The sequence below is a fragment of the Oryctolagus cuniculus genome, chromosome 3 (assembly GCF_051225735.1).
Source record: "Oryctolagus cuniculus isolate XC-2025 breed Fujian yellow rabbit chromosome 3, ASM5122573v1, whole genome shotgun sequence".
NCBI classification, from domain to species: domain Eukaryota; kingdom Metazoa; phylum Chordata; class Mammalia; order Lagomorpha; family Leporidae; genus Oryctolagus; species Oryctolagus cuniculus.
Window position 1 is genome coordinate 181,098,304 of NC_142869.1, and position 25,668 is coordinate 181,123,971.

The window sequence follows — 25,668 nt, forward strand, 5'->3', positions numbered from 1 at the left end:
CCTCCCACCTTTGGCCGTTGGTGCTTGTTCAGTCACGCAGACGGCCACAAAGATGCAGGAGTGGCGAGGGGAGACACGGCGGACTCCAACGAAAGAAAAAGTGCTGTTTCTATTGGAGACGTCACATTTGATGGGGAACACCCCCTGTCTGACATTCGTTAGTTGATAAACACAGAGGAGGTCAAAGGTCTATCTTGTAGCCCAGAGCCTACACTTAGAAGGATTTCACACTTGGCTTAACAATCTCTTGTTGTAATCCTCAAATTCTTTTTTTTAATAACTTGATTTCTTTTTTATTGTTAATAAAATTCTTTAATGTTTAAAGAAAAAGTTATACAGTAGTTCTCCCTGATGTTTTGTTTTACATGTTTTTTTAGAAAGCTTTTATTTAATGAATACAAATTTCATAGGTACAGCTTTAGGAAAACATAGCAGTTCTTCCCCCATGCCTCCCTCCCCCCCAACTCCTGTTCCACCTCCTACTCCCTATCCCATCCCATTATTCATTAAGATTCATTTTTAATTATCTTTATATACAGCAGACCAACTCTAAGTAAAGATTTCAACAGTTTGCACTCCCCCCCCACAGTATAAAGTACTGTTTGAAAACAAGTTTTACTGTTAATTCTCATAGTACAACTCATTAAGGAGAGAAGTCCTAAATGGGGAGTAAGTGCACAGTGACTCCTATTGTTGATTTAACAATTGACACACTTATTTATGACATCAGTGATCATCCAAGGCTCTTGTCATGAGCTGCCAAGGCCATGGAAGCCCTTTGAGTCTATAAACTCCATCAGCACATAGACAGAGACATAAGTAAAGTAAAAGTTCTCTCCTTCCCTCAGAGAAAGGTACCTCCTTCTTTGATGGCCACTTCTTTCCACTGGGATCTCACTCACAGAGATCCTTCATGTGACCATTTTTTTGCCACAGTGTCTTGGCTTTCCATGCCTGAAATGCTCTCATGGGCTTTTCAGCCAGATCCAAATGCCTGAAGGGCTGATTCTGAGGTCAGAGTGCTGTTAAGTGCATTTGTCATTCTATGAGTCAGCTGTGTAACCTACTTCCCATGTTGGATAATTCTCTCCTTTTTAATTCTATCTATCATAATTTGATTTCTATAAGGAGAAATTCAGGTTAAAAATGAACAATATGCATTGAAATGAAAATATATTTCTAGACATTGGAAATTCCAGATCAATGCTAAAAGGCACTAAAATATACATAAGGGGCTGGCGGTGTGGCTCACTTGATTAATCCTCCGTCTGTGGCACTGGCATCCCATATGGGTGCCGGTTCTAGTCCCAGTTGCTTCTCTTCCAGTCCAGCTCTCTGCTGTGGCCCAGGAGGGCAGTGGAGGATGGCCCAAGTGCTTGGACCCCTGCACCCGCATGGGAGACCAGGTGGAAGTACCTGGTTCCTGGCTTCAGATTGATGCAGTGCTGGCTATAGCGGCCATTTGGGGAGTGAACCAACAGAAGAAAGACCTTTCTCTCTGTCTCTCTCTCTCATTGTCTATAACTCTACCTGTCAAATAAATTAAAAAAATAAAATCTACACAAATTATTTTTTGAAATTTTAGTCAACATGATACTGGAAGGCCTACCTAGGGAAACTGGGCAAGAAAAATAAAGGACCTCTAAATTGGAAAGGAGAATTCAAATCATCACTGTTGGCAAATGACATGATCTTAGAAAACCCCAAAGGCGCAACACAAAAGCTGACAGAACTAAGACATTTAGCAAAGCTGCAACAAAGTCAGTGTACAAAACCAGTCGCACTGTTACACACCGAAGTGAATTATCTGGAAAAGAAACCTAGAGAGCAATCCCACGCCCGAGAGCTACAATAAAGAAAAAGAAAATACCCAGGACTAAACATGATCAAGGAGACTAAAGATCTCTACAACGAAGCCTAAGAATCACAGATGAAAGAAATTGAAGCGTATTTTTAAATTTGGGAGTAGCATGCAATACTTGTAGAGTTAAGGGCTATAGTACACTCTTCCAATGCACATACCCAGCACAATGTGATCCTACCAGACAATTAGGCTTCCCAGAGATCTTCTTTCTTTATGGCTTTGGCTTCCAGCCCGGGGTCCTGCTGTTCAACCGCAAAGATCCCCTTCATGCTGAGCAGATCTAGTGGTGAGAACTGTCCATGTCCCTCCAAACTTCATGTTCAAACTTCAAGGTCCTTGTTCAGTATAAAGAGATGGGGATCACAGGACTAGGGCTCCACTCTCTTTTACAGGATGAATGAGCTTCTCTTTTCTGAAAGTCGCAGTTACAGAGAGCGAAGGCAGGGAACAGACAGAAAGGGTGGCAAGAGTGAGGGAGAAGGAGGGAGAGATAACTTCCAACTCGCAGCTCAACATGAAGCTGGAGGACTTTGGGCTCAGCTGCCAGCTGCCTGAGGGTGAGCTGGTGCAGGGCTTCTGCAGGACCCCAGAGTACAGTGCCCCCGAGGTGGTCCTGCAGGAGCCCTACGACGCGTTTGCCTCGGATATGTGGAGCCTGGGGTTCATCCTCTTTGCCATGCTGGCATGGGCCATCCCTTCTACAGGAAGGACCGGGCAGAGCTGTGGGACTGCATCCAGAGGGGGAGCTACGGGCTCCCGTGTGTGGTCAGCCCAGCCCTGCAGGAGCTCCTGAGCTGGCTGCTCAGCCAGGACCCCTGCGGCAGACCTATAGCAAAAATCGCCTGCCAGCAATGGTGGTTTGACCCCTTAGAAGGAGCTGAGGGCGAGGAAGTGACCGTGGTGCAGCCCCTGGGGGTTCCCGAGGACCCAGAGGCCCAGGAGTACCTGGCAGGCCTGGGTCTGCTGCTGGACGCTAGAGCCTCGTTGCCATCTGGCCCTGGAGGATCCAGCTGGATGGCCCTGCAGCCGGACTCCCGGAGCCTGGAGCAGGTGCAACCCTGTTGCAGAATGCGGCTCTGGCTGTGGTCTCCCTGCACAGCCTCATGGTTTTGTGGGCATGAGCGAGGTCCAGAGCATACCTGTCCTTCTCACCTGCCCTCCCCTGCCACCTCAGGGACACAGGGAGCCTGAGCCAGAGCCTGAGCCGGAGTCCGAGTCAGAGGCGGAGTCGGATTCAGAGTTGGTGCTGGAGCCGGAGCCGGAGCCGGAGCCTGCCGTTGCTGCCCCTGTGCTGGCCATTTCCCTCCCTGGACAGCTGCAGGAGAGGAGCCCTGGTGCCAGCCCAGCCTCCGAGCCCGTCCCTGTGGCCGCCCCCTCCACCCCCAGCCCCAGGAGCAGTCTGCCCCTGGTGGTGCCAGAGGTCCCAGCGGCCGAGCCTGAGGAGGCTGGGACCTCAGCATCGGCCTCGTCCCGAGCAAGGGCCGGCAGGGGCTGGGCAGGAGGATTGGCAGGAGGATCATGAGATTCCTCCCATGTGCCTGCTGCCTGCCGGCCCCAGCCAGCGGCCCTGGCCCCCGCAGCCGAAAGGTGGCCCCCAGGCAGCCTACCTCGGTGTGCAAGCTGAGCTGCCTGAGGACTCTCGCTTGCTTGAGCGTTTCTGTCTTCTCATCAATAAAATTCTTTTTTTTTTTTTTTGACAGGCAGAGTGAACAGTGAGAGAGAGAGACAGAGAGAAAGGTCTTCCTTTTGCCGTTGGTTCACCCTCCAATGGCCGCCGCGGCCGGCGCGCTGCGGCCGGTGCACCGCGCTGATCCGATGGCAGGAGCCAGGAGCCAGGTGCTTCTCCTGGTCTCCCATGGGGTGCAGGGCCCAAGCACTTGGGCCATCCTCCACTGCACTCCCTGGTCACAGCAGAGAGCTGGCCTGGAAGAGGGGCAACCGGGACAGAATCCGGCGCCCCAACAGGGACTAGAACCTGGTGTGCCGGCGCCGCTAGGCGGAGGATTAGCCTAGTGAGCCGCGGCGCCGGCCAAATAAAATTCTTAACTGTATCCATGGAACTGGTCCGGTGTGGTGTTTGGGTCCCGGTGTGCACCTTGGCACGGTTTCATGGACTTGACTACCAGATGGATCTCACTGGGACAAGTGCAACCCCACTCGTTGCTCTGGGGCTCACACCAAGCCTGACCTCCTGGACCTGCTCGGTTGCTCCTGCACAGGAAGGAGGGTCCCTGGATGTGTGACACAGCAGGAAGGTCCTGTCATTAGTGATGTGCATGGAGGCAGAGCTGAGAGTGTCCACACCCAATGTGCACCTGCACTGCCAATGGAGAACAAGACCCCACCCCCGAGGGCCAAGGTTCCTGACATGACAGTGTGCGGGATTGGCCAGGTGTGGACTCAGGCAGCTGCAGGTGGGAGCTGGGCAGGAATCCCAGCTGTGGCCTGGGTCCAGCAGAGAACATGGGCGGGCCCTGTGCCGAGGTTTTCTCTGCAAGTGTCAGGACAATGGGGCACCTGGCCACACCCTGGCCTCCCAAAAGTACCTGTGCAAACAGGAGGGAGCTGAGAGGAGAGCTGGGGGCTGTCTGCAGAGGAGAGGGCCCCTCGGGGGCCACCCGGGGAAGCTGTGGGCCCGGAGCTCTCCACATCCATCTACATGTCTTAACTCCATCCTCCTGGGGGATTAGAGATTGTTCTTAGTTCGTGATCAGTTCTTTCCAATCTGAAGGTAACTCGGATGCTTTGCCAAGATGGACCACAGCCCTTTTACTGTTCTGCCACCTTCCGGGACAGAATCAGGGCTGTGAGTGCTTCAGCTTGAGCGAGCAGGCACACCATGCTTGGAGGATCTCTGGGAAGTTAGAGGGAAAAGGGACTTCAGAGAAATCTCAAGGTCACCTCCAGGAGTGACAAATGATTCCTGGTGATCCTGATGCGACGAGGCTGTGAGCCGTGGGCAGGGCAGACACACAGATATTCTGTGTGAGCTCCCAGCACACATGTGATCTGGCTACTGTTGTCAGAGGTGCAATGGGAACACAGGTCCTGCTGGCATGCATGCACCTGCCCTATGCCCACAGCACAATGACAAGGTCCCCAGAAGTGGTGCTGTTGGGAGTCACTGAGGTGGCCTACGTGGGGCCTGCAGTGGGCTTGGTTCTCCTGACCTTGCTTCCGCATTTCCTAACTGGTCATGTCCAGTATCCTGGCCCTTTCCCCAAGACGTGTTCTCCTCCCTGATCTGTGGCCTCGAACAAATCCGTGAGTCTTTGCTGCTTACCGCTCAGGTTCCCTGGACCCTGGGTCCCAGAAGGGAGATTGATAGTAAAACACAGCCGCTGAGATTGTCCTTCACCCGGGGGCAGGGCTGGGGAAGCAAGAAGCAGGCCGGGGACGTGGTGGCGGGCTTGTTGCCCCCGTCTGCTCCCTGGTGTGGATTTTCTTTATGCCCAGACGCCCAAAGTGTGGACTCCCAGCATTGCCGGGCTCTGTCCTCTTCAGGGCGGGACTCAGCTCCTCCCCTCACATTGGGGACCTTTGCTCGCCTGCCCCCTGCCCACCTTTCCCTGTGCACACATTGGATGGCCTTGGCAGACACAGATCTTGGGCCACCTCTGGGCCTTTGCATGTGCTCTTTCCTCCCTGAGAAGCGAGGCCCGGGTCACCAATCCAGAATCTGGGGCCGCATCTGGATCTCCCATGTTGGGTGTCAGGGACCCAAGGACTTGGGTGCTCACCTGCTCCCTTTCAGAGTGCGTGGGAGTAGGAACGTGAAAGTGCCAGGACTAGAACCCAGGTACCAGCAGGCCTTGTGTGCATCCCTAGTTGGGTCTAAACCCCTGCCCCAGACACCTGCACCTCTTGGGTTTTATTTAAACTCTAACTCTTTCTGAATGCTGCTATAGAGACCAGCGCACTTCTGTTTTTGAATCTTTAGCAGTGTTAGAGCAACAGGCCTGCAAACAAGTTATGGAGCCTGGCCCAGCTCTGGACATTGTAGTAAAATGAAACGAAATAATAAAGTGTGCTGCCAAAGGATGTATGTCATGATACATTTTCTTACCGCAATTACATTATTGAAAAAAAAATTTGCAAAGAGAAGCAGAAAAAGAGGAAGAGAACAAAAAGCAAATTTGGATAATTCCTAAATTAAGTAAATCATTCTAAATAACCAGAAAAAAAACAATTATTTTTCCTCTTTTTCATGGTCTATTTTATCTCAACAATACCTTTTACAAAGTAGACAGCACAACTATGTTAATTAAATGAACAAATATAAGAAATTAAGGAATAACAGTAGCTCGTATTTTTTTTTCTCTTTGGTTGTCCTTTACCTAGGAAACCTCCCAAAACCTTGGTTGTGCAGCAGAGAACCTCCATGAGAGGTCGAATGACCTGAGGATGGCCACAGTGATGGACAAAGCACGCCTCTTGTCAAGCAAATACAGCATCAACAGATGCTCTTCCCTGTGGTCCTGTGTTTCCTGGATTCTCAGAGAAGAGGCTACGACAGTCACATACGATGGACGACCTCCCATCCTGCCATCGGAACCTGGAGAGAGCAGGGCAGAGAGAGACAGAGTCGGGGCAGAGATGTCCGAGGAAGGGAGTTCAGTCCGCTACTAAATATGGGACCCAAGAAAAGTGCATTCGCACAGACGCACAGACTGGCAAATAGTACTTCCCTGTGGAACTCCTGTGAGCAGTAAAAACAGATCATATATGGCGGCAGCAGCAAGTGTGGGAAGGTTGACTGCTTCCCAGGGCCTGAGTCAGCACGGCGAGCCGCACTCTACCATGCCCTCTCCCTCGGAGACAGGACTGCTCTACAGAGGGCTGGCAACCATGCAGGGCTGTGGCACACCGCTGGCACAGGGGACACGCCGAGCCCCAGCACACGGAGCTCAGGCTGAGTTCAGAGCGATAGTCCCAGAACTGCTCTGCTGGAACGTCTCCTTTACCCCTCTGCCCCCCACTGTAATACCCAGAGGAGCTGGCCCTGGCCTGGGGTCTGCTGGTACCAGTGCATAGAAAGGTGTCCAGGGGTAGGGGAGCATCTCAGTGTCACTTGCTGTCCTTTTGCTTTGGTCAGGTGTTCTGGAATGTCTCTGGAATCCACTGGGCCTGTGAGACAGGAAACAGAACCTAAGGGCAGGACCCAGGATGAAGACAGGGCCCTCTTGCTGCAGCCTGTCTCAGCAGACCTGCATTTCAGAGATGGCAAACGTGGGTCAGAGGTTTCCCAGCTGTGCCCAGAGCTCACCTGCTCCCAGGAGACACAGGACCACCCAGCAGAGCAGCCTGGAGCCCATGGCAGCATCAGGAACCCAAGGCACCTCCTAGATCAGAGGTGAGGGCCCAGGGTGAGTGTCCTCAGGTTCTGACGCTCCTGTCACCTGGGTAGGACACTGGCCTGTGGTTCAGTGCTCTGGTGTTGCTGTCCCTGCAGGCCACGGAGGCCCACTGCTCCCAGGTGGGACCCTGGCTCTGCTACTCCTTGTGTTCCTGCCCATCCCAGTCTCTGACCTGAAGGTGGGTGGGGTTGACTGCAGGCCCCACAGGCCCACAGCATCCTTCCTTCCTTCCAGTTCCTTCGCTCCTGGGTCAACACTGGTTCTCCAGCCTTTGCTGTCCTGAGATCTTCACCCTCCACTGTCCTTGCAGGCACAGAGAAACTCCTTCTTGGGGTTTCTCACCCTTCCCTGGACACTGTGCATGTGTGCTGGACCCTCCTATCATACTGACACCACCCCCGGATGCCAGTAGCAGCCAAGTCTTCTCTTCAGCTCCCCTCTCTGGCTCTGCCTCGGAAACCCTCCCAGGTGTCCTGGTGTCACCGAGGGCCACGGCACCTCCCAGTTTTCTTGCCCCTGCGGTGGCTTGTCTCACAGCTGTGTCAGCTGAGGCTGCTCCACACTGGGAGAGGAGGTTTGTGCACAGAGCACTGGGGACTCCGCGGGGCTGTGCCAAGCTGCTGGCACAGAGGTACACAGCCGAGTCCTGCAGCTCCAAGGTGCTCACGTTCATTTCAGAGCGCCAGTCAGAAAACTGGTGAGCTGAGAACCTGCCCGAGACATTTCCTTTTGCATTCTGTGACCCTAAGTAATAATCAAAGAGGAACTGGAGTCCCTGGCCCAGGACCTGTTGGTACCACACCACACGGTTGTGTCCAGAGTCAGGGGTACATCTCAGCGACACTTGCTGCCCTCTTGTTTGGATCAGGTATCTTGGCGTCTGTGTGACTCCTGCCTCCACTGGTCCTGTGGGAAAAGCATACGGATACGAGTGCTGGAGAGAGCCTAGGAAAGTGACCCGAAGGTGAGTAGAGGATCAAGGAGCAGCGAGCTCAGAATGGGATGCACTCCTTGTCCCCAAGACTCACCTGCTCCCAGGAGACAAAACAGAGACCAGGGGAGGAGCCAGCACGCCATGGCACAGCAGTAAAAAGCCCAACGTTTTTTGTGCTCGGGGTTGGGAAGAGCTGAGTTTTGGTCTGCTTGTCCTGATTGGGGGACCATCCTGTGATGTCACTGTCGGATGTCATCCTCCTCAGGGCTGCTGAAGTCCCATGTTCCCCACACACCTGAGCTGGCCTAGGGGAGAAGCCCCCGATGATGCAGCTGCTGCTCAGCCTGTGCTGCCCCCGTGCATGGCTCCATCTCCCTCCCTGCTCGCTGTCCACCTGCTGCTTGTCATGCTGTCGGGTAACGCACATACCTGCAGGCAGGTGTCGGTAAAGAGCTGCGATTATTCCCCTACTCTCTTCTCCCGGCAGCAGGTCCTGCCCTCTCCTCAGTGGCCAGCGATGCAGTCACCAAGACAGAGTCCAGCTGTTCAGGTAAAGGCAGCCTGGGTCATCTGTAACTTATGAGCATAAAGGTTCCCCAGAAACAGGGCCGACATTGTAGCCTAGTGGGTTAAGCCACTGCCAGCAGCACCAGCATCCCATGTGGGCACCAGTTCAAGACCCTGTGGTTCCACTTCTGATCCAGCTCCCTACTAATGCACCAGGGAAAGCAGTGGAAGATGGCCCAAGTGCTAGGGCCCCTGCCTCCATCTGGGAGACCTGGGAGAGGCTCCTGGCTCCTGCCTTGGGCCTGGCTGAGCCCCATCTGTTGTGGCCATTTGGAGAATGAACCAGCAGATACAAGACTTCTCTTTCAGTAACTCTACCTTTCAAATAAATTAAATGAAAATTCTCCAGAAACAATTACACAAGTTTGTCAGCTCGCAGCACAAGATGAGCCATTGTGGGATGCAGTGCCCTGGGTAGGTCACCTTCATCCCTCCAGATCACCCTGCCTGCACTGTCTGCCCCAGGGGATGACATTAACTGCCTCCTCTTCCTCTCCCTCCCCAGTGAACTCAGCTCATGGTGGGCAAGGGCAGGAGAGCAGGTGGAGGCAGGAAAGGAGACTGCCCTGGTTCTCAGTATTCATGCCCCAACCCCTTATTAAAGTAATGCATGTCTCGGCTGCTTTTGTCCACCAGAGGGCACACCACCTTGTAGTCGGTCTTCTCCCAAAGCCCCAGCCCCCAGCTGCCCAGAACCCACATCTCTGCTCTATTGTAGGCCAATGTGAAAAGAGCTGCCACTTACCATAGCCCCTAACCCTGCCACACCTTAGTAAGTAATCCCGTTACTCTCTCTTCTCAGTTCTGCAGGAGCCCTGATAGACCGCACAAGGGAACCTGAGCCTTGGAGGATTTATTTTGCCCTTAAAAAAATAACACAAGCACGATCCATCTGTGTTGGAGGTAACAAAGTTTCTAACATTCTGTGATTACTAATATCACAAGTTCTACCGTCGTGCCGTTAGCATTACTGACGCAACAGAAGCCTGGAGACATATGCTGTGTGAAAATAAAGTGTGACGTGGGCCTTGGAATCCGAAGAGGATCCTACAAGAACTCCCTCCGCATCCTTCCCTACTCCTTCTTGGGGAAATCTGCAACGCTGATTTGTGCACGCATGTGGTGGACCCCGTGATGCTCCCTAAAGAAGCCATCTTCAGGACACACTCTCCTACCCCAACAATTGTGCCTCTCACTGTTCCCTAAAGAACATGGAAAAGCCGAGCAAGCTATGGTAAAAGCAAGGAGCCAAGGGAACGCCCATCCCTTAGTACAGTATATTGGTTTGGCCATTTAGAAAGCTGTTCACTGCTCCCAACAAACCTACACATGAATCTATCTGATGACTCGGTCATTGCACCCTTCTGTCTACACTTAGGGGACCTAGACAAAATTACCAACAAAGAATTGTACAAGAATATTCTAAGCAACTTTAATCATAATAGATTAAGTTTGGAATAACCAATATACTCCTCCACAAGATAACTAAACCTATGTGTATTCAGATGACAAAATATGACTCAGTAATAAGAATGTATAATCTCTGGATATGCAAGACAACATGAGGATATTTCAAAAATATTATTTTTTTGAAAAATAGAAGTTAATCAGGCCGGCGCCGCGGCTCACTAGGCTAATCCTCCGCCTAGCGGCGCCGGCACACCGGGTTCTAGTCCCGGTTGGGGCGCCGGATTCTGTCCCGGTTGCCCCTCTTCCAGGCCAGCCCTCTGCTGTGGCCAGGGAGTGCAGTGGAGGATGGCCCAGGTGCTTGGGCCCTGCACCCCATGGGAGACCAGGAGAAGCACCTGGCTCCTGGCTCCTGGCTCCTGCCATCGGATCAGCGCGGTGCGCCGGCCGCAGCACGCCGGCCGCGGCGGCCATTGGAGGGTGAACCAACGGCAAAGGAAGACCTTTCTCTCTGTCTCTCTCTCTCTCTCACTGTCCACTCTGCCTGTCAAAAAAAAAAAAAAAAGTTAATCAAAAAGAGTGACATGTGACTCCATTTCTACATAGTTCAAGAACTGACAAAACTAACCCACAGTGGTAGGAATCAGTGTTTATCTCAGGTCGCCTCTGTTCCCAGCGGGTTAAGCTACTGCTTGAAACACCATCATCCAAACCGCTATTGTGACGCCAGTTTGAGCATCAGCTACTCTGCTTCCAGTCCAGCTACCCGTTGATGTACCTGAGAAGGAAAGTGGAAGTTGGCCTAAGGACTTACGGCTCTGCCACCCACGTGGGGGATTCAGATAGAGTTCCAGGCTCCCGGCTTTGGCTTGGCTCAGCCTCAGCTACTGTGGCCATTTGGGGAGTGAACCAGTAGATGGAAGATGTCTCTCTATGTGTTTGTTTCTCTCTCTCCTTCTGCGTCACACTGCCTTTAAATAAAAATTAATAAATCTTTTTAAAAAGATTTATTTTATTTATTTGAAAGAGTTACATAGAGTGGTAGAGCAAGAGAGAGAGAGAGAGAGAGAGAGAGAGAGAGAGAGAGAAAGTCTTTTATCCTCTGGTTCATTCCCCAAATGGCCACAATGGCCAAAGCTGAGCTGATCCGAAGCCAGGAGCCAGGAGCTTATTCCAGGTCTCCCATGTGGGTGCAGGGGCCCAAGGACTTGGGCCATCTTCTACTGCTTTCCCAGGCCATAGCAGAGAGCTGGATCAGAAGTGGAGCAGCTGGGTCTCGAACCGGCGCTGATATGGGATGCAGGCGCTTCAGGCCAGGGCATTAACCCGCTGTGCCACAGCACTGGCCCCAAGCAATTTACTCTCTATTATCTATACCTTAATAACATATTACTATAAAGCAAATTAATTAATTGCATAAAAGATGGGAGTCAAATTTATGCTTATATTCTTTTAAAAAATATTTATTTGAAAGGCAGAGTTACAGAAAGAAGGAGAGACAGAGAGAAAGAGAATCTTCCATCTGCTGATTCACTCACTCGATGGCCACAATGGCTGGGGCTTGGCCAGGCCAATGCCAGGAGCCAGGAGTTTCAACCAGGTCTCCCACATGGTGGCATGGGCTCAAATAATAGTTGGGCCATCTTCAGCTGGGATGCTGGCATCGCAAGTAGTTGGTTAACACCCTGTGCAACCATGCCAGACCCTATATGCTAGAATTTTATACAGTCCAATTTAGAAATTTATCACATAAAATAAGCAGATCTGAATACTCACAAGTCTACACGAAATATTGAGATGGGTGATGGGCTCAGTGATTTAAATATACAACACCCAAATTTAGATCCAAATAAACTGGACTGACAAGTTTGCCCAGAAACAGTTAAAAATCTGTTGTTAGAAGAAAGCTATGGAGAAATAAAATGAAAAAAAATCCCCAAAGGCTGTTGACATATTTCACTTTCCATAAAAATCTATAAATGTCATAAGTTGGGAGATTGGCCATTTATCAGTTTCACTGTTCAGACTTCAGGTCCAATTTATAGCAGACTGACCAATCAGAGAATCGATTTTCTGCCAAGCAAGCAGCCTGTTCCCCTCTTTGCATACAGGGTCTAAAGTGAACCAACAAACCCTTCTGGAGGGCTGCAGGGACACACAACATAGTCGCATGGGATCCTCACTTCCTGGGAAGCCCACTGAGGAACTCCCAATCTTGGCATTAATGCGTCCCCAGTCAAGAAGCTTTGCTGATGAGTCTGTGCTTCTACCCACAGGCGCTAAGGAGGGTTACAGCCTGCAGGAAGACAAAACAGCTGCTCAGTAGCATTCTGTAATATTTCACAAGAAAATGTAAGGCTCATGGACTAAACCAAGTCCAACTAACGGTAAGAATAAGTTCCTTCCTTAATATGCCCTCAGAAGACTCAGATCACTGCTCTCTTCCCATAGGTCCTCGGAAGAAACGAAGCGCATTGCCTCTTTTTCCATCACCTTGCCAGCTGAATGGTTCTAGATCCCGAGCTTCTGGTTGGAATGTCTACCAGTAAGTCGCCAATGATCTGAGTGCTTGTGTGTTCCATAACTTGTCACTGAGGTTTTTTTTTCCTACATGTATCTTGTTTGGTATCAAATGAAGCCAAATCTGAGGTGACTTTGTAATAGGTTTAAACTTGGAGAACCCCATCTCTCTTAGGAGTTCAGATTGCCTGGGTGATTTCGACTTGGAAGTGCAGATTTTAGGTTGGAAATGCCTATTCATCTGCTCTGTACAAAGACTAGAATGTTCCAAACTGAGCAAAGTGACACTGAGTGTTGATTGCATTTCCACATGCTCACTTACTGATGGGCCTCAGCTCCGTAAGGTTCTTGTTACACCAGGCCCTTCGCGGAGATCCTGTTGCTGGGCCATGTTGGAAGAATCCCCAAAGGGCAGCCCTTTCTCTCAGTTGAGGCAGGAGCCTCGGGAAGAAGAGCCAGCTGCAAGCTCATGGCTGCTGCTTGTGCAGAGAGCAGCTGGCTTGGCAGCACTGTGGATTCACTGCAGGCACAGAGGGACCGGGAGGTCTGGCTGGTGCTGGCCGATTGCAGGGTCGGGGAGCAATGCTGCAGCTTGCTTCCGGAGCCTCTATACCCTTTCGCAGCACCCCTCTGTCAGGGCTGCCAATGCTGCTGAGTAACGGATCAGTCTTGGCTTCTGTCCTGCATCTTGCTGGTACCAGAACACTGGATAATGGATCAAACACTGAGAACGCTCCAGTTATCTTCCTTCTTGTGTGTATGAAATGGAATCTCGGCAACTGGGTGACTCCAGTTGCAGCAGCAGGCAAAAGGTGACATCAAGACTTCAGCAGTAGTATGACTCTGCTAAGGCAAGGGAAAGGCATAGAGCCAGGACTCGCAAACCAAGTAAGAGGATTTCTCAGTAGAAACCAGAGCTCATACAAAGGAGCCTGTGGGGCCCTTGGCAGGCTCAGGGCAAGAAAGGGGCTCTCCCGGGTGAGTGCTTTGATCTCAGGACCCAGAGCTGCAGCTGTGAGCTTCTCTCTAAAGGACAGGCAGGTGTGAGGGCTGTGAGGTCACGCCCCAACCCCTGCATTTCCTCACTGGCCCATGGCTCCTTGTCACTGACCCGTAGGATCAGCCACTGCTCTGGAGGTTGTAAGATCAGGGCCTGGCTGCAAGACGAGGTGTGGCAGCAGGACACATTCGCGTCAGGGCACACCCCAGCCCCTTGCCTTCCCATGGTCCTTGGAGGCAGTTGCTCCTCTGTCTGCACCTGCCTCTCCCATCAACTCTGCCCTGCCACAACTGTGGAGCTCATTAAAGTGTAAAGGGACCTACCACCTCTTACTTAGCTGTAGGTAATTTAGCTATAACCAAAAACTTCGACATCTGCCCATTATGGGATCCAAGCCCAGGTTTTTCATAACCCTTTCCCTTCTGAGTGCGCTCCAGGCTCTGCCTAGTGTCTTAGCCACACTGGCATTGCTGCGCCATCTTGTGGCCAATAAGTTAAGTTTTGTCCCTGTTTCTTCTACAATAGCCTAAGAACTGCACTGAATTGGGCAGATAATTATCTTCAAGAGCGGGCCAAATCTGTGAATAAGGAATTAAAGTTGGAATATAAGAAAGGTATAGGATAGCTCTAAGCACATCATCACAAGGGGTAAAATAACGTTGTGTGGAATCAAGAATCTCCAAGGGCATCTTGCACTAAGTGGATGACTTGTGTGATGTGCATCTACTGATGTGAGCTGCAGGAGGGAACGGATGATTCTGGAAGAAGCAGAGGAGGGGTACGAGCTAAGGAAACAGATACAGTGCACAGCAGTTCTGTAAGGAAGCCAACTCGGCTGGAAAACTTTTCTTTCACAATGTCTGTTCACAGCAGATTTGTTTCCAACTCCAGGGACTGGCTCCTACGTTTCCGTCCCCTGGTGAATTAGGCATGCTCCTGTTATTCGCTCTTCCCCTATTTCCATGGGGAAAGCCACTGTTCCTTGTTTGTTGGGCCCTGTCTCAGGCAGAATGGCACGTGTCCCTCCTTTAGAATCTCGAGGTGACTGACACACCCCTCTCCTCACTAGGTCACCTGCCCTTTAATGCTGGTCCTTTGCATTTCGACTGGGCTGAAAATCAGGTGTGGACAATGAACCTTAGCGCCTTCGTCATAGGATGTGTAAGGTGACCACTGTTAAAGCTTGCTCAGTATTGCTGTTTCTTGTCACAGGTTGTAGTTGGGCTGAGGAGCCTCGTAATTGAAATGATTTCTGGACATCAGTCAGCCACAAAGATCTCCCCAGCTCCCATGAACTTAAAGGTATTGCTGTCTTATAGGTAAGACTGTAGAGCGGAACAGAAAGTGAAGAAAACTCTAAAATATTCACAAGCAAGCTCAGGAACCCACATCCCACAATGAATCTACTCAAACATTTTATGGCCCAGTATCCAGAGCTGTGGTCTGTGCTCCATTCAATCCGAAGTGTCAGGACCAGAGGTCATGTGGACAAAGGTGACAAAAGTTGGAGACAACACCTAGGGGGAAGTCCCTGAAATGGCATTCCAAAGACAGAGATTTCTTTCCCCCTCTCCTGCCTTCCCAGGTGACACAGGGCAGCTGAACATGAAGTGTTTCAAGAGGGCACAATGAAAATACCTCCAAGAGAGGCGAGTGTTTAGCCCACAGGTAAAGGCTCAGGTTCCACACTAGAAGGCCCGGCTCTGGCTTGTCACTCCAGCTCCCTCTCGGTGCAGACCCTGGGAAGCAGTAGTGATGGCTCAAATAATTGGATTCCTGCTACCCACACGGGAGACCTGGAGTCCCAGGTTTCCTTCCTGGGCACAGACCAACCCTGCTGGGCATCGTGAGAATTCTGGGAATCCACGGACAGATGAGATGTCTCTCTCTCTCTCTCTCTCTCTGAAACAAATAAGTCAATAGAATTTTAAAAAAGAATAAAATAAAACACTACCGGAATGCCATCCTGCAAAGAACAGTCATCTTTGAGGAAGAAATTCTGTGTTCTGAGACACTGCACGTTTTCTTAAGTGAATGTGGAGAGATTAACACTCCTCAAGCCAGCTGTGTAAGACTCGGGGCTGCTCTGTCATTGCTGGGTCTGTGAGATCCCATCCAAGGCTTGGAGCACTGGGCTCTGAGGATTCCCCAAAACTCACAATACATAGCTGAATCCACTCTGACAGAGCTTGGGTTTTGTAGAAACAAACCGCAGCTTCACCCACAGTTGCAAAGATTATATGATGGCAATAATTGCTTATATTTATAACAAATATTATATCACAATGTTGTTACTATAATGAATAAAACAAAAAGGAAATTGTGATATTACTGTGAGGAAATCTCTTCAGGAAAATTGTTTAAAATTGAAAGTCTGGGTAGCAATTAACATCCTCCATCTCTAAAAATCTGATTTATTCATAGGAAAAAAGAGAAAATTGTAGCAGTAGTGAAAGCATCCTTTAATCTAACCATCAGGAGAGGAGCAGGTGGAAAATGAAAACTTTAAAAAGAAACGGGTGGCTTAGAGTAGGAGATGAGATGAAGTTTTATTGTCAGTGTTGTGTTGTTTGGTTGCTCTCGCAAGAGTTGCGCAGACCCTCACTTCAGCCAGGAGACGGAGCTGATCTGTGGAGACAGCTCCAAGGCAGCGGAAGGCAGAGGCTTCCAGGATGGACCTCGGCCCTTCGAGAGGACAACACCCCAGCCAGTGCAGGGCCGAGGCCTGCCCGCTGTCTGCTATCATACAGGGTGTGTGTGTGCGAGAGTGTATGTGTGTGAGTGTGTGTGCGTGTGTGAGTGTGAGTGTGTGCGTGTGTGTATGTGTATGAGTGTGTGCATGTGTGTGAGAGTGTGCATGTGTGTGTTTGTGTCAGTGTGCATGAGTGTGCATGTGTGTGAGTGTGCGTGTGTGAGTGTATGTGAGTGTGTATGAGTGTATGTGCATGTGTATGAGTGTGTGCGTGTGTGCCTGAGTGTGCACGTGTGTGTTTGTGTGAGTGTGCATGTGTGAGTGTATGTGCGTGTGTGAGTGTGGGTGTGTGTGTGAGCATGTGTATGAGTGTGTGTGTGAGTGTGTGCATGTGTGTATGAGTGTGTGAGAGTGTATGTGTGAGTGTGTGTGCATGAGTGTGCATGTGTGTGCGTGTGTGAGTGTGTATGTGTGTATGAGTGTGTGAGAGTGTGTGTGTGTGCGTGAGTGTGTGTGTGAGTGTGTGAGTGTGTGTGTATGTGTGTGTGTGCATGTGTGTATGAGTGTGTGAGTGTATGTGTGTGAGTGTGTGAGTGTGCATGTGTGAGTGTATGTGAGTGTGTGTATGAGTGTATGTGCATGTGTATGAGTGTGTGCGTGTGTGCGTGTGTATGCGTGTGTATGTGAGTGTGTATGCGTGTGTATGTGAGTGTGTGCATGTGTGTGTGAGTGTGTATGTGAGTGTGTGTGTGTGCGTGTGTGTGCGTGTGTGTGCATGCGCAGCCCCCAGATCTGCAGCAGTCTCCCTGCCTTGACCCTGCGGGGAGGCTGGCGTGCTTTCTCTGTCCGATTGTGCTGAGCTGGCTCTGGGGTCATCCTTGCTCTCAGGGAGCCATGATTTCCTACCCAGAATACTTACAGCCAGCGTGGCAGGAGTTCATCAGGGTCACTTCCCGTGAAGGGTTGGCTGGGCTCCAAATCTACTTTCACTTGAAGTCTGAGATCAAAAACACACCCTCTGCTTAGGTCTCTCAGAGCTGCCTGGAGACAGAGGATGAGGTTTGTGAGCAGGTGGGAGGTGGCGGCGCCACGCTGTGTCTAAACTGCTGGCACAGAGGTACACGGCTGAGTCCCCGGGCTGTGCAGGCTGGATCTTCAGGGTGGAGGAAGATCCCCCAGGCCTCTCAGCAGAGAAGTGGGCACCAGGCATCCCTGACTCGTCTACTGGATCTTTACCTTGGAAGTACATCATCAACTGCAGGCCTTGCCCTTGGCTCTGTCGGTACCAGTAAAGACGAGCATGACCAGACTCTGGGTCACACGTGAGAGTGACATTCTGTCCCCTCCCTGTGACCCTGTGCCTGGGGGACTGGGAGACTCCAGTGTCCGTGTGTTCTGTGGAGACAGAAGTTGGGAACAGAAAAGAAAAAACATTGTATTCATCACTCACACACTCAAACATGTGCACATACAAGGCACACATGTGTGCACACAGAACACACCACATAATAAAACTGTTGGTGTTCCGAGGACTCACCTGCTCCCAGGAGACAGAGTGCCGCCCAACAGAGCAGCCTGGTGCCCATGGCAGTCAGGCTGAGATGGGAGGCTCCAGCAGATTACGGTCCTTGTTGGCGGAAGCAGAGGAGGAGGCGTGTTCCTGTTCTTTGTGGTGTGCAGGTGACATCACTTCCTCTGTCAAATCCCAATACCCCAGGAGCACAGAATTCATTTTGTATGACAACTTGGATGACTGACATAAATATTTGTCAGCTACCTTTACAAAAAGATTTATTTATCTATTTGGAAGGTAGATCCAGAGAGACAGAGGAGAGAGAGAGAGAAAGTCCTCCATCCTCTGGCGTATTCCCCAAATGGCTGCAATGGCCCCGGATATGCCAACCTGAAGCTAGGAACCAGGAGCTTCCTCCAGGTCTCCCACTTGGGCCCAGGGACCCATGCACTTGGGCCACCTTCCGCTGCTTTCCCAGGTGATAGCAGAGAGCTGGATTGGAAGTGGAGCTGCTAGAACTCAAACAGGTGCCCACAGAGGATGCCAAAACTGCAGGCAGCGGCTTCACCTGCTATGCCACAGCGCCGGCCCCCAGCTCCCTTTTAACAACGTTAGTGCGTGAGTCATCACTTTGGGCCCAGTGCTGCCCATATACAGGAGTTGCAAATTGCTTCTCTGGGTTTCTGTTCTCTGGGGACAGTCACTCCTCTGTCTGCTGAGTTGTGTCAGTGACCCTGTAGATATGAAACACCAGAGGGTGAACTCATTGCCTTATCTGAAGAGCAGGATTTCGGGTGAGCACCGTATTTCATTTGAAGACACCTTCATTCACCCAATCACAGTGCTGAAATTGACTATCAGATTCAACTCTTTGCAGTTCATATTTTATCCTGTGATCATTTTCCATGTTTTAAAGTATAATTTTGAAAGATATCTCAGTTGCAAATTCAGGTTTTTTTAAAATTTATATTCCTGAAAACATGCTTTAAAAAATCAGTGCCACTCTGGAGTAGATGAAGACTGCAATTTTCAGCTAATGGTTATTTTTTACTCCCTTTCTCAATTTTTAGTGAGTTTTCAGTCCATTCCTTGGGGAGCTCTCTATCTTTTTATTTTGATTGCTTCTTAAAATCCCCCCTTTCTCATTCACGTTCTATGATTTCACTGTGACATCTTACTTGGGACTCATCTGGATTTTTGAAGTCCAGGATTTCTTAGAACTTTAATTACCTCTGGAAAATTCTCAACTAACATCACACACAAGATCACTCCTGTTGATACAGGATAGGACAGGTGGCTAGATTAGGCCATGAGCTGGAAGCCACACCCCCCTCACCCCATGTAATCCTATCCTGTCAATCAAATGACCCATCCCCCAGGATGTACCTCCCCAACCTGGGAGCAGTACCATGTAACCACGCCCCTTTCCAAGCTCATTAGAGGCCTGGCAGTGGGAGGGGCAAGCTCTCTTCCCAGGCATGTGGTTGGAATATCTCCTTCTCTCATCTTTTCCCTTCCTGGCTCCCTCTGAAATCGGACATGACCCCCTAAAATCTACCCTAAAATGTGGCCCTTTCAAGTTCCCCAGAAGTGCCATCTGGGGGACCACATATGCTACCGGAATTTGGGGTGCCATACGATTTCACCACAAGCTTATCAATAAATCCCCAATATTAATAAGCCCAAGAGGGTTCTTTTCTAATATTTAGAGAAGAATTCTAAATACCGGCACAGATAAACGAGGCGGCATGGTATGTTTTAGGCTTTTATTTAGTGAGGAAGATGCATAGGAGAGTGAGAGGTTTATTAAGAGAGAGAGGTGAATGGGGGTTCATATCGAGCACCAGGAACCAGCCACGTGGAAGAGCATCTAGGCCTGGAAGCCTGGAGCACATGGCCTGAAGGCTATGCGCCCTGGAAGCATGGGGCTACAGCAAGCCCCCTCCTGGCAAGAGGCCAGGGAAGAAGAGAAGGGCTGGGCCACACTGTGTCCCGGCTTTTAACCCACTTCCAAAGGGGAGTGGTTAAGTAAGTTGATTGGCTGGTGGGCACCCAGGTGTGGCCAGGCAGGGGAATGAGGTCACACAGGGGCGTGGCAAAGGCTTGGTCTTCCAGTTCACAAATCTGATCAATTTTAGCCCATATGCCTGCCTATTTCACCTCTATTCCTGGACATGGCCCACTTTAATAAACTTTAGCACTTGGTAAGTCATATTTGTGCCTGTACATAGAATGCTTCTCTAGGTAAGAGGCAAGAGCCTGGAGTAGGGGTTTTTAGACCCACCTAGCCCACAGCAGCAACGTTATCCTTGTTTCTGTGTCTGAAGCAGCGGTGGTTGTAACACACATAACAACACATAACAGAATGCTGTGTCTCACCTTTCCTTTCCTCCCCCGCAACTGCCCTTTCGTATTTCGTATTTAATTTGCTGTACCACCTTCCCGGTAGCTTATTCAGATCTCATGCCACCAGTAATCTCTTCAGTCACATCTAATCCACTGTTGACTTGCCAGGCTTTAAAGTCAATTACATTTTTCTCACCTGGGTGTCCAGTGAGAAGACGTGTTTAAGTTACTTCGTGGTCTTGGACAGTCTCTTTTTGATCTTGTCATGCTTTAGTTCCCTTTGTAGTCATTTATCAAGTGTTTTAAACTATCACATCTTATCTTCAGACTGTTTATTTCAAATATTTCTTGTTTGTGCTCATTGCCTCTGATTGGTGTTGCTTTAATATCCTTAATGGTAGTACATTTGTCTGGCGTTAATCCATAAAATCCCTAAAATGCCTGGGTTGAGAGTGCACACTTTTGCAAGTGCCTCCAGCCTGTTTCTCAAATGCATGAACCTAAAAGTCTGCTGCCCTCTGGGGTGCCCAAGTCTCCAGTACTGGTTCTGTTACCAGAGAACTGCAGGGTTCTTGTCTTTGCACAAGAAAGAACTCAGGCGTGAGACAGAGAGTAAGTGGAAAGTAAAATAGCAAGGCTTATTAGGGCAGGGACATCCATAAGAACGGATGGGCACCTCTCCAGACAGAACCTGAGAGAGAGTGCCCAGTCACTCAGACTGGGGGAGAGTGAGGTTACATGGTTGAGTGGAGAATACACCTGGGCAGGCCAGGCAGAGGACTCACAGAGAGGCAGAGGGTTGAGCGTGCTGTCCAGTTGAGGCCAGGGGTTTTTGAGGGGATGGGTCTTGCCTTCCCACATCTTCTCCTCCTGGAACAAAGGACTTTTTGGATGTAAATACTAAAAATTCCTTTCTAAGTTTCCCCCTGAAGTTATCAGGCAGGAGGAAGCCTGGCTGGTGAGGCCCTGGTTAGAGGAAGGATGGCAGGACCCCTGGAAGATCGGGCTCCAGGGCAGGGTGTTTGAAGTGCAGATGCTGGGTTGCCCCTGGAAGGCTATCGATGACTTTGAGATGCAGACGCTGTACCTAGACGTCTTCTCTGTAGGCCTTTGTCACACACACATAAGCTCATGTCTGACTTCCTACCTAACAGTTCCAAGTTTTATAAAGTGCTCTAAGAGCAGCCCCAGCTCTAGAATAGAATCCTGATGACCTGTTCCCTTTTAATTACACCGTCTCCATGAATTAGAGCTTATAATGCCATGCAGGTAAGATATTAAAAATCTGTAAGTTTAGGCTGGCGCCATGGCTCAATAGGCTAATCCTCCGCCTGCGGCGCCCGCACACCAGGTTCTAGTTCTGGTCGGGGTGCCGGATTCTGTCCCAGTTGCCCCTCTTCCAGGCCAGCTCTCTGCTGTGGCCTGGTAGGGCAGTGGAGGATGGCCCAAGTGCTTGGACCCTGCACCCCATGGGAGACCAGGAGGAAGCACCTGGCTCCTGCCTTCGGATCAGCCCAGTGCGCTGGCCACAGCGGCCATTGAGGGGTGAACCAACGGAAAAGGAAGACCTTTCTCTCTGTCTCTCTCTCTCACTGTCTACTCTGCCTGTCAAAAAAAAAATCTATACGTTTCTCCCCATTTTCTTTTTTCCAACCCTAAGACTTCAAGAAATAGCCTCAGTATCAGAATTATATTTATAGACATCACACTAATTCAGGTTCACGTCATGCCATATAGTTCTTGAATTATATCACAGTAATAAAAGTAAATGATATTGTGAGAGGTCCGATGGGTTAATAGGCAGTCAGGGAGGTCCCAGTGGAAATTTGGGGTACATAGTGCTTGCTGTCCCCCAAGGGTTGCTTTAGCAAATCAAAACTGCCTGCCCACTCCTTCAAAGCTTCCAATCTTATCATGAGAATAGCAAGGGAGATTCCAGTCTGAGCCCCCGGTTTATTGTAAAGTAAATTAGGTGTCCTACCCTTTTGATGGCTCTATATCACAAGCCAGACAGCATAAAGCATTGAAAATCAGGTCTTTTGATGGGTTTTGTCCCTGCCTTGTAACTGAATGTCAAACTGATAAGACTTCCCCCCCAAATATTCTTAAAACCCCAGGCCCATAGGCCCCTTCAGGTTTTTCCCTCTCTTGGAGCCCCCCTCCATGCCACTCTGGCTGGAGGACTTTAATTAATCTTTCTTTAAAACTCTCTGCTTGGAAACTCCTCCATGTGAGTCGAAGAACCAAGGTAATAATATCTTCTTCTTCGTTGTTGCTGTTTCAGCTGTAGCAGTATGGAAGCTAATCTTTTCACAGCTGGTTAAGAGTATATGGAGGCCCGTGCTGCGGCTCACTAGGCTAATCCTCCACCTGCGGCGCCGGCACATGGGGTTCTAGTCCCGGTCGGGGCACCAGATTCTGTCCTGGTTGCCCCTCTTCCAGGCCAGCTCTCTGCTGTGGCCAGGGAGTGCAGTGGAGGATGGCCCAAGTCCTTGGACCCTGCACCCCATGGGAGACCAGGAGAAGCACCTGGCTCCTGCCTTCGGATCAGCGCAGTGCGCCGGCTGCAGCGGCCATTGGAGGGTGAACCAACGGCAAAGGAAGACCTTTCTGTCTCTCTCTCTCACTGTCCACTCTTCCTGTCAAAAAATAAAAATAAAAAATAAAAATAAAGAGTATATGGAATTTTTCACTGGTCACACTGTTGTACTCATGGAGCAGATCCATAGAACTTTTCCATCTTGTATGGCTGAAATTTTATACCCATTGAACAGCATCTCATTTTCCTAGCTCCAGCCCTGGAAACTACCACTCAACTTTCTGGTTCCTTTTAAAAAAAGATTTATTTATTTATTTGAAAGTCAGAATTACAGAGAGAGAGAGAGGGAGAGAGGTCTTCCATCTGATGGTTCACTCCCCAGATGCCGCAAGGGCTGGAGCTGCGCTGATCCTGAAGTAGGCAGGTGTTAGGAAACTGGCGCAGTTGTAGCCAGCTGGCCTCATGGCCCAGCTACCTGCGCCAGGCTCCACCCCCATCCTAATGGGAAGCTCCTGCTTCCCCACCTGCCCTCAGGCAAAGCTTTAAAAGGCCCTGTTCCTTGTGCTCTCTTGGTCCTTCTCTCCTGCACTCTCTTGGCCTCTCTTGACTTCTCTCCTCCTCTCATCTCTCTTCTCCCTCCTCTGTCTCTCTCTCTTACAGTCTCCTCTTTTTCCTTCGCCGCCCCTTCACTCTGGTCTGTAGGGTGTTCCCCAATAAACCCTTTCCCTTACTCCGGTGTCCGGTGTGCTTTGCGACGGCTAACATTAAGATATAACAGCAGGCATACAGGTTAAAACAGATTAGGTTTGTGAGCTGGAAGACCACGCCCTGGTGCTGGCTGCAAGACAGGGATAGGATGGCCAGACTTGCGGTATGAAGTGGCCCCAGATCTGGGCGCAGTGAGGGCCTTGGATCTGGCCTCCCAGTTTTGGGTCTGCCAGAGGGCGACCCACAGGGAACTGCACTTCCACCTGCGTCTTGAGCTAGCCTCCCCCTGCTGGAGTGTAAAGGTGGCAGCCATAACAGGCTCAAAGCAAGCTGAGATGTTTGAGAGGAGAGGAGCCTAGTGCAGTAGTTGACCACGTGGAGTGAGGCTAGCGCCACCGCACCCTGGTGGAGAAGAGCAGCAAGCTCATGCAAAAAACAAGTGAGATTTTTTTTCTTACTTTCTCTTTTCTTTTGTTTTGCTGGTACCTTTCAAAAAGGAAGGCATGGATTTTTTTTTTTTTTTCACAGTTTCTGGCTTCAAGGACTTTGATGTTGTTACTAGTGCAATGTAATAAGAGATGAAAGAGATTTACAAGGAGGAAAAACTCTTAAAGATTCTAGATTGGTTGTAGTGTGTTTCAAAGACAATTTACTTGCTTTTCAAAGGTTAAGTTTTTAACTAGTATCAGCAGCTAAAAAAAGTTCCATAACATTTCTCCTAGTCCCTGGGCCTTATCATAAGAGCTTTCAATTGCTAATTTCGAGTTGGAGAACCGGTCTGGTTGCTTAGAAACGGGTTAGTGTTAGGGAGGGGGAGCTTCAAATATGGAAGGCGCTCTACTTCCTGTCGTGGAGGGATGGACTTCCACCCCAAGATGGCGGCCCACCATGGGAACTTCTGCCCTCACAGGAAGATGGGCAACAGACTCCGCCCCAAGATGGCGGCCCCCATGGCCCACCACATGTTTTTATTTTAATTTATTTTTTTTGCCTTTGGAGCGGATCCCACTTATTCCAGTTTGTTATTTTCACCTCTGGAGCAGGGTTAAATTATATTTTATTTTTTAATTTTCATCTTCAGAGCAGAAACCCCTCATTCCAGTTTGTTGTTTTCACCTCTGGAGTGGGATTAAATAATATTTTAATTATTTTAATCTTTTATTTTTGTCTTCAGAGTGGATACACCTCATTCCAGTTTGTTATTTTCGCATCCGGAGTGGTATTCTAACAGTCTGAAATGGCATTTCTCAGACTGGGTGGTTTATATTCCTTGGATTAAGCTCTATAATAGGCATAGTAGCACTGAGATGTCAGATTTTTTGTTAAGGTAGATGATCAGAGATACAACTGGGCTAAAGCTTAGCCCTATTTACCGCCTGTCTCCCCGGGTTACAAGGTGATTTAACTATGGGTAGTTCTACATCTGCTTCTTTGGAGACTCTCTGAAGTATCTACACTTAATAATTGGAAGACCCTTCAGCTAGATGGGATTAAGGAATTATAGCTAATACAACGTGTCCATGTGAAATGCTTAAGGATAATCAAGCTCATGAAGAGCTGTGTGTGTTTTACGTTCTCAGGTCCTACAGAGAGACTGTAAAGCTGTATAGCTCTACATGCATTCTTATGGACTTACTTCTAAGGGTGCAGTTTAAAACTTGCTATGGGATCACAAATCCCCCTGCGCTAGATGGTAATGGTAACATCGTAAGTTTTAAAGTGATCCTATAGGTGGGATTCAGTGCTAAAGTGACCATGTCAGTAGGATCAAGTGTTAACTACCAAAGAGGAGTAACAGCATAGGAACATAGCTCCAACATGGGAAGGAGTCTGTGCAGCAGACTCATAGAGTGGTAATCACTTTAAGTAGCACTCAGTGACCTCAACATCAGCCCCAAAGGCATTCTGGTCTGGCTAAGAAAGCCCACAAGAGCATTTCAGGTGTGGAAAACCAGGACACTTGTGCAAAAAGTGTCCCTACATGGAGAACCTCCCTGGGTGAGACCCCAGTGGAAAACAGTGGCCATCGAAGAAGGATGTGCTTTTCTCCAGAGGGAGGAGAGAACTTCCACTTCGCATATGGCCTTGTCTGAATACTGATGGAGTTTGCAGAACTCAAAAGGCTTGCATGGCCTAGGCAGCTCAGGTCAAGGACCTCAGGTGATCACTGACGTCACACGTAAGAGTGTTAATTGTTAATTTAACAACAGGTAGATTGGCA

The 25,668-nt window shown here is 49.7% G+C and overlaps 1 long non-coding RNA gene and 1 gene segment (V, D, J or C); one reads left to right on the top strand and one right to left on the bottom strand.

Annotated features, from left to right (window-relative positions):
• Positions 1 to 2,045: 2,045 nt before the first annotated feature.
• LOC149127632 (T cell receptor beta variable 6-5-like) lies at positions 2,046 to 8,586 on the bottom strand. The segment is given in 5 exon segments: positions 2,046 to 6,419; positions 6,889 to 6,991; positions 7,131 to 7,206; positions 8,009 to 8,127; positions 8,250 to 8,586. Coding segments are annotated over 5 exon segments (552 nt in total).
• Positions 8,068 to 15,953, top strand: LOC149127633 (uncharacterized). Its single transcript, XR_016231825.1, has 4 exons — positions 8,068 to 8,185; positions 8,643 to 8,705; positions 9,525 to 12,674; positions 14,862 to 15,953. It is a non-coding gene; the product is annotated as an uncharacterized LOC149127633 (long non-coding RNA).
• Positions 15,954 to 25,668: the final 9,715 nt, after the last annotated feature.